We start from the raw sequence: 18,203 nt of genomic DNA on the forward strand, positions 1-18,203 counted from the left end.
AAATCAGCCGCTCTGTTTGCTGTGCGCTGGATGAGCACTAAAGTACCTGTCCAATTGCGCTAGAACATCTCTTTGATTTTGTCAAGGAAAAACTTGAGGTTAGAACAATTTTCTTTTAGATTCATTGGAGGTTAGAACGAATCCAAGACACAAAATCCAAACTAGAGTCCTCAGCGGTCATTCCCAAGTTTAAGCTAATTCAAATCTGACGAGCTTTTTGGCAAGTCCTAAAGTAATGGTTAATATCCTCTAGAGCAAGATAACATCTCTGACAAAAATCAAAAGTAGCAAGACCTCTTTGAAACCGGTAACTAGCTGTGAAAACTCCGTTGTTGAGACAAAGTTAGAGCAGACACTTTATCTTCTCCGGTATTCTCAAGCGCCAAAGCCAAAGCCAATTTTCATTATCATTCCAGCCAAATTTCTTCTTCAATAGCCATTCATACCTACTTTTAGTCGAGTAGGTGAGAGTATTTGAATTTGTCCAAAACCAACCTATTTTATCTCCTGCCTGCTTGATAGGATCAAAGAGCATCAAATCAAGTTTAACTTCTTCTAGAATCATTGTGCAAAGAATATTCCACCGCCAATGTCCATGGTGCCAAACATCTTCTAGTTTCAAGTGAGAATCAGAAATATGCACAAAAGGAACCAAAGGAGCTAGCGTTCCACATGGTCGCCAAGCATGATACCACAAGGATTGAGACATCCTGCCTGTACACCAATCAAGACCATCACAAAGCTTTTCTATTGTCTTATAAATCGCTCGCCAAGTGCTTGAAACATTATTAGAAAAATTTGGTGAAAAGCAAGAACTCCCAGGTAAATATTTTGCCAACATAATTCTTACCCAAAACTTATCTTTATTATGTAGTAATTGCCAAACAAGCTTTCCTAATAAAGCAAAATTTACACATTGAGTATCTCTAATTCCCAAGCCTCCATATTTTCTTGGAGTGACAACTTTGCTCCACTTGACCAAATTTAAGCAACGGTCCCCCACCTTTCCCTTCCACAAGAATTGTCTAAGCATAGAATCAATCTTTTGACAAACCGAAGTAGGAAAAAGAGTCACTTGCATCTGATAAATAGGAAGAGAAGAAGCAACAGATTTAATTAAGCAAAGCATGTCTGCTCTGTTAAGGAGCCGACCTTTTCAACTAGCCAGCCTATTCTTGATCTTCTCTAAGGAGTCCGAAAAAATAGCCTAGTAACTCGAGGATGATTAAGGTTCACCCCCAAGTATTTGCCTAGGTCACTAGTAAAAGGAATATGAGAAACACCAGAAAATATTTCCTTCCTTCTATTAGAGATATTTCTAGAACAAATAGCTTTAGATTTTTCAATGTTAATCTTCATACCTGAAGCTTTGCAGAACAACTCCAAGGTGTACACAACATTCTGAACTTGATTTTTCTTCGCTTTACAAAAAAGGAGGAGGTCATCTGCAAACATCAAGTGAGAAACTCTAGGTCCCCTCTAGAAACAGCCACACCATCCCAAACACCCTCGTCAACTTATTTGAAAATGAAGCACGCCAATCTCTCCAGATACAAAACAAATAAATAAGGAGAAATTGGATCTCCTTGCCTGAGCTCTATGTGAGGTTAGAAGCTGTCTAATCTATTCCCATTCCAAAGGATGGAAAGATTTGAGGCTTGAACATAATTCATTACAAGCCAAATAATTAGAGAAGGAAAGCCAAAAGATTCAAGAGTGTAATCAAGAAAATTCCAATCAACTCTATCATAAGCCTTTTCTAAATCAATCTTAAAAGGCATAACTCCTTTTCTAGACTTTGTCCGCTTAAGAAAGTGAAGAACTTCTTGGGCGACAATAATATTATCAGGCGCTCTTCTACCATGAATAAACCCTCCCTGAGTTGGGCTAACAATTTCATCTAAAAATGGTCGTAATCTATTAACCAGCACTTTAGTCACTAGCTTATAAATTACATTACAAAGGCTTATTGGCCGAAAATCTTTCAATCTAGTTGGAGGGTCGCACTTAGGGATAAGAACAATCAAAGTTTCCAACAAAGAATGGCTTAACGTCTCCCCTAAGAATACTTTCTGAACAGTACACCACACCTCATGACCCACCACATCCCAATATTCCTTGAAGAAAAAACTTGAAAACCATCCGGCCCAGGAGCTTTGAACGAGCTCATATTATCCAGAGCTTCTTTAACATCCAACATTGTTACTGGTTTAGACAAATTATCACAAGCATCTTGGCTAAGAGATGGCATAGAAATTTCTCCCATGCAATTAACCTCAACAGGCTCAGTAGAGCAAAAAATATTTTTGAAGAAATGAACAAACTCTCTTTGCAAACTTTTCGGATCATCAAACCAGGACCCATCACTGACCAGCAACCCATGAACCTTGTTAGATTTTCTTCTAAGGATGGTTTGCATATGGAAAAAGCTAGTATTTCTATCACTATACCAAACCTATTGATCTCTTGACTTCTGGTACCAAAGCAATTCTTCCTGAGCCAAAACTAGATTATACTCAACTCTCAATTCTTCCTCTTTGTGCTTTAAAATCGGATCATCGTCAGCTTCCATTTTCCGTTGAATACAATTCAAATAAGCCTCCAATTCTCTCTTTTTAATAAAAATATTGTCGAAGACCGTAGAGTTGAATTCCAACGAAACTTCTTGAACCCTAGCAACTTCCTATGGATGCCAAAGTCTGTACTATCCCAAGATTTTTGAACGATGGCCTTGTAATCAGGATGCGTTGCCCATGCCACTTGGAATCTAAAAGGCCGGTTTCCTTTTTTGATAGAACTCCTTGACTTCAGATAAGCAGGGGACAATGATCAGAGTGAGAACAGCTGAGAACTTCAACAAAAATTTCTGGAAAAAGAAGGCGTCATTCTGTAGTACAGCAAGCTCTATCCAATCTCTTTGCAATTTCTTTGTTTCCTTGAATTTTACGGAACTAAGTAAACCGTCTTCTAGAGGTTGTCAGATCAAAAAGACCACAAGAATCTAGAGTACTTGCAAAGATACTATTACAATTCGAATAGAAATTACCCCCCTTCACCTTATGAACACTCAAAATATCATTAAAATTCCCAACCACCACCCACGGGTCCTGAATGTACAAACCAATATCAAGCAGATGACTCCATAATTCTACTCTATTAGTGGCTTGAGGGCTGCCATAAACCACACTGCAAATCCATCTTCTCCCACCACCATCAATTTCCAAAGTTACACATTGATTCATAGCCCAAAGAATTTTACAAGAAAATTTTAAATTAGCAGAGAGGAACCAAATTCCATCCTTGTGTCCAACATCATCTACAATTCCTACAGGATAATAGCCTAATCTCCTCCAAAATTTTTTCATAGTTTCAAACCCAATATAAGTTTCCACCAAAATAAAAAAAGTTGGTTGACATTTTCGTACCAACTCCTTACAGTGCACCCAAGACATCTTATTTGACGCCCCCTTACATTCCAACTAATAATATTTAAATGGTCACAATCCATAAAAATAAATTAAATAATTAGAATGTTTAATCATCCTACCTCACGTTGATGGACCCCTGTTTCCAAGTGTCTTCTCTTGGACTTGCGTCACAGAACCATCATTCTTCTGTTGAGGTTGGTTCTCCAAGTTTGTTGTTGCACTAGCTTTATCAAACTCTTTTTGTACTCAAGAATCCATTGACAATGCTTCAATAGGTGAGTTTTGAAGCGAAATAGGACGCTGTCTTTTGTGCCCTACTTTAAAAAAGAGAGTATTCTGATCCTTGAAAGCCACATGAGTTGTTCCCAAAGAGCCAAGCGTGGATAGAGGATCCTTCTTTTCCTTAAACCCCACCTTTGCATTTGATAAGGACTTCACCTTTGCATTTGATGAGGATCTAGCATGCATATTATTAGACCCAAAAGAAAATTTTTTACTCACCAAATTGGAGCATATTACTACATTGGCTTTTTTTGGCACCACTTTTGGGCCTTTACCCACTTTTTTCTTGCCTTTTTTACTAACTGTAACCCATTCACCCTCTTTTGCACGAGTATCCCTATCTATGTGCGATTCTTGCAAATTATCATGCACAATATCTTCTGCTCTATGTTTCTCTATAATTGGAATTGATTTGACATTAATTCCAAATTCAAAAGTTAAATTTTGATTTTTTACTAGGATTTGACTACCTTCCACCATTTTCTCGTTGTTATCCACCGAAAATAGTGACGGCAAATTTTTCTCCTTCATCGTGCTTTCCTTCCCAATGTCATTGTTGTTCTCTTTCGCACATTTTCTTGTTACGTGCCCAAAGCAGCTACATTTTTCACAAATTAAATTCAAGTGCTCATATTCTATGTCATACATATGACCATCAACTTGAATTTTTTTTTATGACTGGAAGTCCTAAGCTAATTTGCACACATGCTCTTGCATACTTTCCCCTCTCTGCAGACTTGGTGGCTAAGTCGATGCGGATCGGTTTGCCAACAGCTGACGCAATCATTTTCATGGCTCTCTCTTGATAATAGTTAATGTTTAAACCTGTGATTCTTATCCAAACCATGGTAGACCTAAAAGTGTTTTCACAAGGTCTGAATGAAGAACTCCAAGGTTTAACCGCAACATAACTATCAGTAATAATCCACGGTCCTCCAAGGAGAACTTTTTCTCTATCCTACAAGAGATCAAATTTGACTAAGAAATAGCCAAAATCGACATCTAGTACCTCATATCCTTATTTGGTTCTCCACACACCTTTAAGCTTGTGCGTGATCGCCGTATAGCTAAAATTTTTTCCAAGAATTTTGATCACGATGGCATCTTTGTAGGACTCTGCCAATATCTCTTTTGCTTCTTCAGTAAACGTCACAGTTGGTATCTCCGAATCGCCTTGCTTACCATAGCCATCTTATCCCCATCAAGAGAATCAACAACCTCCAAAACTCTCGAGGCACCAACAACTTTATCCCTGACTTTGAGTCTTGTTGCTGTCTCCTTTAAGCCCCTCTTTTTCACCTGATGCATGCCCCCCTCGCTCTCTCTCTCTCATTGTTTTCGTCGGCATATCCTTGCTATGTGCCACCCTCGAAGATTCTCCTCCGCTTTTTTTGCTCTCTATTTTATATACTCTCATGTACTCTTTAGTATTAGGGTTTTTCAAATTAATTTATTGACTTTTTCAATGTGTTTACAACTTGCTATATACATATATAAGATAACGATAATGATAAAGAGATAAAAATATATATATATATATAATTTATCTTATTTAATATTTATTAATTATTATAATAATTAATAAATATTAAATAATGTAAATTTTAGTTGTTTTTAGCTAATTTAAGTGGCACACGATTATTATGATTTATGAGTGAAGATTAAATGGTTAAATTCCATTCACCTAAAAAATGTGTTGAGCATGAAAGGTTTAATTTTATCAATTTTTTTCTATATAAATAAATAGCATCTCTATGTATAAATGGGATAATAATTCACATGATTTATATTTAGGTATGGCATTGATGAGCAGGCTTGGAGCAAATTTTAGTCAAACTTAAATTTGTCCCAAACTCTTCAATTTTATCAACTTTAATATGTTGACCCTATCTATATGGGTTTTAGGCTTTTAGCAATTAAATTCTACATCTTACTAGCTCGGTAGCTCCCAGAAAGCTAAGATCCCGTCCCAACCTTATACTCTCTTAATTCCTACCATTTTATTTTAAAACGCAAAAGCTAATAGGATTATTAAGAAAATATATACACATACGGAATTATTATTATCTATATTAAAATCTACTTGAAAGGTTATAAATTAAATTATATATAATTTACAAATAAATTTTCTTAAAATTGCATTGTGTGAACAATTAAGATTAATATTATAATCTGAATGTATAGAAGAGGTTGACAACTAGTTTTCAGTTAGATATTCATAGCTAAACCCATTTTATTATATCGAGAATGTTTGATAAAAAAAAATAGAGTAATTATTTAAATTCGTCTTTAAAGATTTTAAAAATAGATATTTTAATTTTTTAAAAAATTATTACATAAAAATATTTTTAAAGTTTTACTTTAGTAGATAACTCAGTTTTTAATTTATTTTTTGACAGAATAATTATCCAAATCAATCTTTAAAAATTTTTAAAACGGATATTTTAATCCCTAAAAAAATTAATATACCGACCAATTTTTAACATTTTTCTCACTTACTAAATTCTTCAAGTATTTATTAGAAAAAGAATATTAGTAGATATTATAATTAAATTAACTTTTAAGGTTAAGTTAAACCTATTTGATTTTTAATATGGTATTTTTCAAAAAAAAAAAATATTTTCGAATCATCCTCACTACATACACAATTCCAAATCCAACAAAAAGAGATATATTTTTTTTTGTGTCTAAACATAGAAAAAAAATAAAGCAAACACTATCCTATATCCGAGCGAATGATTTACCGGAGATTAGCACAAGGCTCAAACCAAATGACATGATTAGAGTTACTCTTGGCACCATATCTAGCCATCCAATCCGCAACTCTATTTGCTTCTCGTCGGGACACCCACTCAACATGAACAAACCAAGGACGAGATAAAAGCTCCTGAATCTTGTGAACCAAATCTGTTACTTCAGATGAATACCCACTTGTAAGTTCATGCATGATGGGCAGAATGTCAAGGCAATCCGTTTCACATATAATATCCCTCAAACCACAATTCCAAGCTAAAACTAGCCCCCTCCAAGCAGCAAATAATTCACATCAGATGAAAGACCAGGGGGGAATGCTTCCAGAGCAGCCCGAGATCCAATCTCCCTTAGAATCTCTAATAATACACCCAAATCCTGCTAAATTTGAATCCTGATACAAGCTTGCATCACAATTAACTTTAAAATTGTTGCCTACCAGCGGTTCCCAACACAGGCGATTTCGGAGAGACCTAAAGGCATTGTTTCGATTCCTGTAAACCTGTAAGTCCTTGGCGGTAATTCTGGCCAAGGCAACAACCTTGTGGTCTGTCCAAGGGTTGTCAGTATTGAATATGTCATTGCACCTATGTCTCCATACCCACCAAAGTCCTGCACCAAAAGACGCTTCATTGTTAGCCAAGGCCTTCCGAAACCACTCTTCAAGAGCAGTACCAGTTGTCGAGTCCAGGATACTAGAATCCAACATATGCCAAATTGCCTTTGATCGTTCACAGTCTCTAAGGCAATGCTCCATAGTCTCCTGCGCCTTATTACATTTCTTACACATATCTAAAGAAGCTAAATGCCGCTTGAATCGAAAGGTCTCAGTTGGTAGAGCATCATGTAAGCCAAGCCACATAGTAAATTTGAACTTCTCCAGAATGTTTGTATTCCACAACCAGTTCCAGTTACTATTAGCATTCCAATTTAATGTTTTCTCTAATAACCATCAATAACCCTCCCTTGCACTATACATTTTTGTTGCTGCAGGCCACCACTCCCACTGTGGCTTCAACTCAGTCGAACTAGGATATCTCAGACCACAAATAAACTGCTTAATCTCATGCGGAATAGGCGTGGTAAGACTATCAACCTCCCAAGACACCCCTTTCCACAAGTCAGCCACTATGAAATCTGATTCAGAAATATGTACATAAGGAACAAGGTTGCAAAGCTTACCAAAAGGAGTCCACTCATCATACCAAACTGATTTGTGGACATCCCCAATATTCCAATGAAGCCCTTCCCTGAGATGCTCATAGGCACTAACAATGTTCTTCCAGGTAGCCGATGAAGAATTTCTACCATTTTCGTTCATACCAGATTGATTCCTGAGATATTTATGCTTCAGAACTTGCACCCACAACTTCTCACTATTATTTAGACAATCCCATACCAACTTTTTCAGAAGCGCCATGTTAGCATAGGTAGTATCCCTAATACCCAATCCTCCTGTCCTTTTAGGAGTTATGGTGACCTCCCACCTGACCAGAGGAAGCCCTTTGCCGGTCGCTTGGCCTTTCCACAAGAACTGTCTCATCAAGGAATCAATTTTATTACATGCATACTTCGGAAGAAGAGAAATTTGCATTTCATAAACCGGGATAGAGGCCATAACCAATTTAACAAGACAAAGCCTCCCTGCCTTATTCAGCAGGCATCCTTTCCAACTGGAGAGCTTCCTCGAAATTTTTTCAATAACCTCCTGAGCCGTCTTCCTGGAAGCTCTGGCATGACCGATGTTAATTCCCAAGTATTTACCCAAATCATTGTAGAACCGGATGTTAGAGACCCCTGAGAGAACCTCTTTTCTCCTCTCCGACACCCTCTTGGAACACTGGGCCTTTGACTTATGAAGATTTACCTTCAAACCTGACGCTCTAGAAAACAAGTCCAGGCAATGCATAACCTCTATTACTTGAGCTTTCGATGCCTTACAGAAAAGCAAAAGATCATCTGCAAGCATCAAATGAGAGAGTCGTGGTCTGTTCCTAGAAACCGTTACCGGGTTCCACAAACCTTGGGAAACTCTATGAGAGATAAAGCAGGCAAGTATTTCCATACAGAGTACAAATAGATAAGGAGACATGGGATCTCCTTACCTTAACCCTCTCTTTGGATTGAAATTTTGGAGCCTGTTCCCATTCCATAAAACTGCCAACGAAGAGGAAGTCACACAATTCAATATAAGATTAATGGTAGCCTTTGGAAACCCAAACCGGACCAAAGTAGCTTCCAAAAAATGCCAGTCTACCTTGTCATAAGCTTTTTCTAAATCAATCTTGAACACCATGGTCCCTTTTCGAGACTTAGTGTTCCTCATGAAGTGCATAATCTCCTGAGCAATGATAATATTCTCTGTGGTTTCTCTTCCTCGAATGAACCCTCCTTGCAAAGGACCAATGATCTCCGACAGGAAAGGTCTGAACCTGTTAACTAGAACCTTTGTGACAATTTTATAAATTACATTACATAAGCTAATAGGCCGAAACTCCCGTAAGGAAGAAGGAATTTTCACTTTAGAAATTAGAACAACGAGAGTATCGAAAATAGCCGCATTCATTGACTCACCCTCAAAGGCTCGCTTGACCAGTCCACACACATCATTGCTAAGAGAGTCCCAGAACTCTTTGTAGAAAATTGCTTGAAATCCATCTGGCCCTGGAGCTTTAAACGAACTCATGGTCATCACAGCTCTTTTAACCTCTTCAGACGTCACTGGTTCTACTAGCTTTTAACAAGCCTTAGTACTAAGAGACGGGCAAGGAAAATGCCCCATGGTGTCCAGGTCGATATCCTCCCTAGTAGAAAAGAGTTTTTGAAAGAAAGAATTTGCCGCCATTTCTAGAGTCGAAGCCTCCGTGGCCCAAGACCCATCCTCCAAAAACAACCCATGAATTTTGTTCCTCTTTCGTCTGATAACCGTCTGCAGATGAAAAAATTTTGTATTTCTATCTCCACATCTCACCCATTGTTCTTTAGATTTTTGATACCACAACAACTCTTCTTGAAGAAGGACAACATTCAATTCCTTATGCAAAACTTGCTCTTTGATCCTAAGCTGTTGATCCTCCTGACTCTCCAGAGTAATCTGAACGTCATTCAAAAGCCTCTCCAGCTCCCTTTTCTTAACAAAAATATTGCCGAAAACCTTTTTATTGAAGCTAGTTGCATCTTTTTGAACCTCCAACAAACATTTGACCACATCCGGAGCTCCTTTATTCCAAGCTGTATGACCAACATTCCTAAAAAGAGGATGAGTCATCCATGCAGCCTGGAATCTGAATGGACGATGGCCCTTGGTAGCCCTCTCTGCCATCTTGCACCTAGTGAACAACGGGCAATGATCAGAGTGAAGGTGCGCCAGCACCTCAGTATAAGCCTCCGGAAACATCAGTCGCCAGTCTTGGTTGATGAATGCTCTATCAAGCTTCTTAGCCACCTGCACCCCACCTTTCCCTTCCTGTACTAAGTGAATCTTCTCCCAATAGCCCTCGTATCAAACAGCCCACAATCCTCCAATATTTCCGCAAATTGTTCTGCTCTGGCAAGTCTAAACTGTCCCCCTCTAACTTCACTCTGCAACAGCACATCATTAAAGTCCCCTAACACAATCCAAGGTCCGTGGATCATATTAGCGATCCTTGTCAAGTCACCCAACAGTTCTTTACGCCGATGTATATGCGGATTAGCATACACTGCACTGCAGTAACTAGAAGTATTGCCCATAGTGATTTCAAAACTGATACATTGATCAACTACATCCAATACTCTCACAAAAATATTTGAATTAGAACATAGAACCCAGATACCCCCACTATGACCATTAGCCTCAACAATACCAACACCCTGGTAACCTAGATTATTCCAAAAAGATTTCATCCTCTCGAAAGGAATATGGGTTTCAAACAGAATAAAAAAATTAGGGTGAAATTTATTCACTAACTCTTTACGATGAACTCGGGCCAATTTATTAGACGCCCCTCTAATATTCCAAAATAGAAAGCTTAAATCTACATAATCCATAAAACAATTGTGCTGTAAAAAGGACCAACCTCAACCGAAGTCCCTAACGAGATGATGAAGATCCACCATCATATCCCCCTGAGACTTGCTTGTCCTTACCCGGTTCCACTGACAACCCTTCCGATTCGCTGATTTGCTGCTTGCTGGTGTCGCCAAGGCAGTTCGGAGTTGACGGCAAATTTTGCAAAGAAGAAGGGCGCAACCTCTTGTGTCTGTTTTTTAAAATGGCAGTAAAAGTCGGCACCGCAACGGAGACAGCTTTGCCCTTCACCCCTTGCTGTTTGGAAGACGCCATGCATGCTTGAGCTCCGCCAACCGATCTGGTCTTCACCCCTGATTCGGCTCCTCTCATACGTAGCCCAAAGTCACGGTTTTTGTCCAATTTCTGATTTAAGTGCACCGGCACTTTGTCTTTAGAGGTTTCTTGGGCTTTGTTTGATTGGCTCAATTTTCCTCTCCTTTTACCGCTGACTTTGGTCCAGCCAGCCTCATTTTTCAAATGCTGGGACCCCACTTCCTTCCCATGCAACGTATCACCCAATTCCTCTCCAATTTCTGCAACTATCACTGAATCTTCGGAATTGCATCCAAATTCAAAAAATTTTTCCTTTGAGGCTTCTTGTGGCTGCACCACCTGGGCCGTCGTCTCAGTCACTAATGTTTCCTTTCGATCCACCTTTTCCGACTCTATCGGAGTCATTCTGCAGTCAGTTGCTGGATGTCCAAAACAATTGCACTTGTCACAAATAAGGTGTAAGCATTCATACTCCACCTTATATTCAAACTCATCGACATTCACACTCCGGACCACCGGCAAACCAAGATTGATTTGCACGCAAGCTCGAGCAAATTTTCCCCGCTCCGCTGACTTAGTAGCTAGATCCACCCTGACTGGTCTCCCCACAGCAGAAGCAATTCTCATCATGGCTTTATCCTGATAGTACCAAATGCTCAAACCAACAATTCGAATCCAAACCATAGTCTCCCCGAAAGTGTCTTCACAAGGTTAAAAATTTAGTGTCCATGGCTTGACGGCAATATAGTGACCGAAGATCATCCATGGCCCCCTAGTAAAACCTTCTCTCGATTGTCCATGCGATCAAATTTAACGAGGAAGTACCCAAACCCCACATCCAAGATTTCATATCCACCGGTGATCCTCCATACCCCTTTCAGTTTGTGAAACATGGCCGTGTAACTATGGTTTTTTCCAAGAACCTTAATCACAATTGCCTCCTTGTATGGTTCAGAAAGGATATTTCTGGCCTCTTCGGAGAAGCAAACTCTCGGAGGCATAGGATCTCCTTATTTTTCGGTGACTACTGCCATGGAATCCTCATCTAGAGCTTCTGCCCGGTTTATCTCTGAGGCTACCGTAGAACCAATAACCTTGTCACAGAAAGAAATCTTGGAAGTCACCTTAGAACTAAAGTTGCCCTTACTTGATCCCTCCTTCACACTTGATGCAAACCCTTCCACGCTCTCTCCCTTATCTCTTTTGATGGCATGACCATCTTCCTCACCGTGTTTCACCCTCAAACGCTCTCTCCCGCTCTCTCCTTCACTCATTCTCCGAGTACGTACTCTTTCTCTCAACAAAAAGAGATATACTAAACCTCATATATATTTTCTTAAATTAAAAGCATATTATTGTGGTTTATTTTAGTTTCATGTCTTATTGTTTGTAAGTTTTATTTTGTTGTTTTAAGTATTCTCTAGCGCACTACAAAATAAAGTAGTATTTGTAACAAAAAAATGTTACAAAAGCTCTAAATTTTGAAGCGAAAAAAATTTGTAACAAAAAAAATTATTACAGGATTGTTGCAGTATATTCCATTACAAAAAAATTTTGTAACAAAAAATAAATTTTTTGTAACAATTTTTTTTCTAAAATTTGTTAAAAAATTGGTAACAAATTTGACAAATAAACTCTTTTTTGTAACAATTTAAATTTTTGTATCATAATATATTGTTACAAAATACTACTTATTTTTATAATATGTTTTATTCTTTTAGTTACAAAAATAGAAGGTTTATTTTAAAATATTTAATTAAATAATTGATATATCAATTAATTTTTTAGACACGCTAATTCAACATTTGTATATAATATATAATCATATAGATAATTAAAATATCTTACATGACATTAATATTCTTTTACAATAAAATAAGTCCTACAAATTCAATTAAACATAATTTTTTCCTAACATAAAATTTGTATTATATAGGATTTATAGTTCTGGATTCTTCTAGTATTTTTCAGTCAATATAAAATCTAACATGTTGGCATCAATTTCATACTCTTGCAAATATGAACAATGAAAACCAAAATTAAAAAACAACACATAACACTATTTTCATCATAGTAAAAATTAAGTTATAACCTACAAATTAAACTTAACTAATTCTTTATAACAATTATAGCAAAATTCAAAATATAACAATTCAGAACCCAGAAGATTATATCAATTCATCCAGCATTCAAAATAAAAAATTATATTCAGCAAAATTCAATAGGGCAGAATTTTGAACTTATATAGCAAAATTCAAAATCCAATTTATATTCAGTAAAATTTAGAATTACATAACAATTAATTCATATAATTAACAAAATAAAAAAATTGAAAAGCAAAATAAGAACTCTGCATCAAGCCATCAATCCATATAATTAAGTCAAATGTTGATAGAGAACATCATCAGAACAAGTCTTAAGACACAAAATACAAAAAAAAAATGTTCTTCTTCTTTCCAAGCTTACCTAGGGATGCCCTTGACCTCTAACATTCAAAAATTGAACTCTGCATTAAGAAAAAATAAACAGATCTCAGATTGATGGAGGAGTGGGTGAACGGGAAGGAGAGGTTGATCTCAGATCTGGCCGCCGTGATACCGCTGGATCTCAGATCGGGGGAGCTGCAAACTTGCTGGCTACTGCTAGTAATTAGAAACTCAAATCAGGGAAGAACGACCAGGTTAGAGTCGAAGAGTTTACCGCCGACAACATTGAAGAAGCATGCAGCGACACTCGAACGCCGCCGACCGCCTCCACTGTTTCTTCCTCTACTGTTGGTGGGGGTTGCTCTTGTCTGAGTTCTCTGATAGGGTTTAGGTTGTGTGAATTGTGAAAGTGAAGGGAGAGGGAGCCTTCTGTACTGCCCGTATTGTTACGCCGCGTTTAGCCTTTTTTTTTTTCAAGAGACAAAACGACGTCGTTTAGCACTTTTACTTTCAAACCAAAAACCGTTAAAAAATCGGACGGTTCTTCCGGTTAACCGCCGATTCGATCGGTTTTTTGTCAGACGGTTTCTGACCTTACCCGGACCGGCTAGGTGATCGGTTCCCGGTTATTTCGGTTGAACCGGCCGGTCCGGTTCGGTTTTCAGAACCATGGTATCAATTATCAAACAATCACTACAAAATACACACATTCTGCCAAAATCCTCATAACAAATGTCATCCAACTTTAAATATAATATATGAAAGATTAATAATTTATAAATACAGCACAAATCCTAAACCCTATATATTTATAACGAGGACAACTACAGCACAATACATAAAAAATGAAAGATTAATAATTTATAAATTTTGTAACGAGAATAAACTAAAGCCAATGTTCTGAAAATCGGTTCGAACCGGCCGATCGGACCGGTCGAACCGTGAACCGGACTGAAAAACGGATCGGTCAATCATCAAAATCGCAAAATTACAAAACCGGAATTGAACCGGCAAACCAGCCGATAACCGGTCAGTCAAACCGAACCGTGACCCGACCGATTTTTAAGTAAGCAACAAAACGCTGCTGTTTTTGAGTTTTTTTCCCTCTGAAGTCTGAATCCCTAAATCACGAAAACTCCCAAGGCTGAGACTGAGATCCCTAATTGCCCTCATTGCTCTCTCTGCTTCAGTGGTTCCCATTGTTGATGATTCTTCTTCGAGCAAGCTTGCTTCACTGAAGTCACTGGCGTCACCGCGTCACACGGGTCGAGGGCTTGCCGTCGAGACACCGCCGTCGCGCCACCTAGATCCGTCGAGAACTGAGAAGTGAGAACGCCTCACTCTCACACGGGTTGAGCCACCGCCGTCGAGCCACCGCAGCAGCCGTGGAGATCTGAGAAGGTGCCTTCGCTGTCTCCCACCGCCTCACTCTCACTCTCCCTCTCCCTATTGCATCACTTGCATATTCTGCCTTGAAGGTGCCTTCGCTGTCTCAGTGTCTCCTACTCTCCCTGTTTTATTTTTCTTTGAACTGTGTAGTGTGATTAGTTGATTACTCAAACTGATTGGACGTATTTTACTTTGAATTGAAACTGAGCTGTGATTCAAGATGATGAACACCGAAACTGTGAACTTTGAAATTCTGTTTCCCTTTGAAATTTCTGTATGCAACTTTGTTTCTGGCATCATCATTGTACTTTGTGTTCATGTATCAATTTGAGTATGGGCTATAGAATATATTTTTGTAGTTTTTGCGTGATTTAGGCAGGCTTAATGTTTATTCGATCTGTTCTCTACTCTTATATCCTATCCCCTTTGGGCTGAGCAGAATGAGAAGAGTTAGCAATTAGCTTGACTTTACTGCTTTGTAGAGCCTTGTAGCTGATGCTATGGCATACTCAGTCATACTTCCTGACTCTTAATGTGAGTTTCTGCTGAAGGCTATGCTTTGCACTGCATTTGTAGTGAGTGCCCTAATAAATTTTTGTACTCTCCTTCAGTAGCTAATTAATCTGGACAATTAATCTTGAGTGGGACATAGCAAATTCAAATTATCCATGAATTGAAAGAAATTGGCTTGTTGCAAATAATAGAAAACCTTTGTGCTTCCAGAAACAAAGAGGGATTTGGACAGAGCAATATGCACATGTAACTTATTACCAGAAAATTTCTTAAAGTCTTTTAATTCTTTAATTTTAATTCTCTCTTGAACAGTTTATTATTGGTGATGGCAATAACATGTATGATTTCACTTATGTTGGAAATGTGGCTCATTCCCATTTATGTGCTGACCGAGCTCTAGCTTCAGAGGGGGAAGTTTCAAAAAAAGCTGCAGGAGAGGTACCTTTGAAAGATTCTCTCATTACATTTTTTGGTATATAAATATTTGTTTAATTATGTAAATGAAGATTAAACATGGACATCTTAGAAGGCGGTGATGATGATCCTGCTCTATTGTAGATGGGTTGTTGGTTATTCACATGTGTACATTCTTTAGAAACCACGGTTGCTAACATGATGATGAGTTGATGATACATTTAAGGGTAGAATTTCTTCTTTTGGGTGAATGACAGGACCTAGAAAATATATGTTTCAGCAAATCCTAATCAAATACTTAAGCTAAAATAAGAAAGATATACAACAAAAAACCTTATTCCACTTGGTAGGGTTGATGATTGATGACAAATTTGGATCATTTTGATGCTGCTATGTTATGTTTGATTGGTTGTTTTGTTTTTTGACTTTTGAATTTATATTTGAATAAGATTATAACATTCTGGTTTATGTAGTACTTTTAATTTGAATGATATTTTAAAGTTTAGATTAGACTATAATTATATTTTCATGTGTTTATTTATATTTTATTTATTATTTTATTATAAAACGATTTTTTCGGTTCAACTACGGTCGAACCGATTGAACCTATGAACCAGTGAACCAGTAGCTAGAGCGGTTCGATAACCGGTTCGGTTTTCAGAACCTTGACTAAAGCACATACGCAACAAAAACACAGCACAAGCACAAATAAATATCAATGAGGATGGACTAAAACTCAAACACAACACAATTAAGCCAAATAAAAATACAAAACAACACAATTCTAACAGCATATATAGCACTACACCAAAAAAGCACAATTAAAGCACAAAAACAGCACAGACCATAAATCCTACAAATTTGTGATGAGGACAAATACAACAGAATATATGAAAGACTAATAATTTATAAATCTATAATGGGGATGAACTAAAGCACAAATACAACACAATAAAAATATAAAATAGCACAATTCTAGGTTTCCAGCAGCACAGCACTAGCAAAAAAAAATATACAAAACACAAAACAGCAACACAGTGGAATAGACAGAGCTAATTAATAATCAATTAATCATTCGACAAAAACCCAAAACATTTAATAATTATTAAATAATTAATATAATTTCTGAACAGATCATAAAAAATGATGAACAAGCATTAGCAGTGATCATTGACGATAGCGAGGTAGAGTAAGATGACGACTAGAGTAGAGTAGAGCAAAGAGCGATTGAGCGTGACAAACGACAGCGAGCAAGATGACGACTAAACAACCACGAGCAGACGAAGACCGGACAACGACCACACCGTTGGTGAATGAGAAAATGGGTTGGAGACTTGGAGCAACACGATCAGACGAGGACGGAAGCCCCTGAGCGTGACGGACGGCTAAGAAAGTGCGGCTAAACAGACGAAGACGATGGACACGAGCTCGAAGAAGTAGTTGCGATCGGTGATAGCGAACATAGGTTGGAGACTTAGTGCACGAGGAAAGCTAGATGAACGGACGGATAGACGACAAACTTTGAGTGCGGCGGACGGCGACAATATACCACTCCTTGCGGCAGTCGCAGAAGCTTAAAAGGTTGGGATGGAGGGGGAAGAAATGAAGGAGAAATCGGCTGAGTCTCAATTTGGTTCGACCGACCGGTTCAACAAATTTTTTGGCGTTTTTGGAAGAGCGATTTTTCAGTCGACTGGGTCAAGCGGTTTTAATAGAAGATCTTTTTTCAAGTTATATTTCTTTAAAAGATATTATAAAAAAGTAAAAATAATTTTATGTTTGAATATCTCATGCAAAAAGATCTTTTTATTTGTCAATTATGTTTAGCTATAACAATATAAAAGTATTATTTATTTATTTATTATATAAAAAATATCTGTTTTAAGAAAAAAAGATGTAAATTGTGACTTCTTAAAAAGATGTTCTTTTGATTTTTTTAGTACTTTTATTTTTACTACTAAAAATTTACTAAACACACTAAAAGATTAAAAAAAGATATTTTTTATTGAAATAAAATTTTTTCTATCAACTTATTGGCACCAAAACAGACACTAAAACTATTTTAAGAACACTATTTATTTAATAACTTATTAATTAGTTTCAAATATGTACTCTAATTTAAAATTAGAGATAATCTAATTAGCTTTTTTATTTCATAAAATTATATTAAAAATTCTAATTTTTTAAATTAAATTATCAAATTCTCATTATATCTTAATTACTAAAAATTTTTTAAATTTCAAATAAGAAAATACTCAATGATTATGGAATTTATATGAGTCCAAAATAATTTTAAACTCAAAGTATTATCAATTTAATTTAAATATTTTCAGTAAAATATTTTTTTAATATAAAATTCTAAATAAATATAATAAATCACAAATAAATTATTATTTTAATTTTAAAAAATTAGAGCCTTACATTTAATATCTTAAAATAAAATTTCTTATTAATTACAAATAATCTTTGAATTTTGTGACAAATAAATAATTTGTTACAAAAATATTGTATTTTGTAACAAATTAATTTTTTCTTGCAAAATATTTAGAGTTTTTGAAACAAATAGATATTTTGTTATAAAATATTTTAAATTTTTGCACCAATATAATTTTTGTTACCAAACATTATAACATTTTGCAACGAAATAACAATTATTGATACGAAAGCCAATATAAT

The 18,203-nt window shown here is 36.7% G+C and overlaps 2 protein-coding genes across 2 annotated transcripts; both read right to left on the reverse strand.

Annotated features, from left to right (window-relative positions):
* Positions 1–6,756: 6,756 nt before the first annotated feature.
* On the reverse strand, positions 6,757–9,147 carry LOC148566237 (uncharacterized). Its single transcript, XM_088487465.1, has 4 exons — positions 8,567–9,147; positions 8,167–8,494; positions 7,667–7,995; positions 6,757–7,375 (listed from the first exon to the last, which is right to left on the reverse strand). Exons 1-4 carry the CDS (start codon positions 9,145–9,147, stop codon positions 6,757–6,759), a joined length of 1,857 nt encoding a protein of 618 aa, XP_088343591.1.
* A 51-nt stretch (positions 9,148–9,198) lies between these two features.
* Positions 9,199–9,858, reverse strand: LOC148566238 (uncharacterized). Its single transcript, XM_088487466.1, has one exon. It carries the CDS (start codon positions 9,856–9,858, stop codon positions 9,199–9,201), a length of 660 nt encoding a protein of 219 aa, XP_088343592.1.
* Between the last annotated feature and the right edge of the window lie 8,345 nt (positions 9,859–18,203).

The sequence above is a fragment of the Arachis ipaensis genome, chromosome B5, assembly GCF_059453495.1.
Source record: "Arachis ipaensis isolate K30076 ecotype BB chromosome B5, ASM5945349v1, whole genome shotgun sequence".
Lineage (NCBI taxonomy): Eukaryota > Viridiplantae > Streptophyta > Magnoliopsida > Fabales > Fabaceae > Arachis > Arachis ipaensis.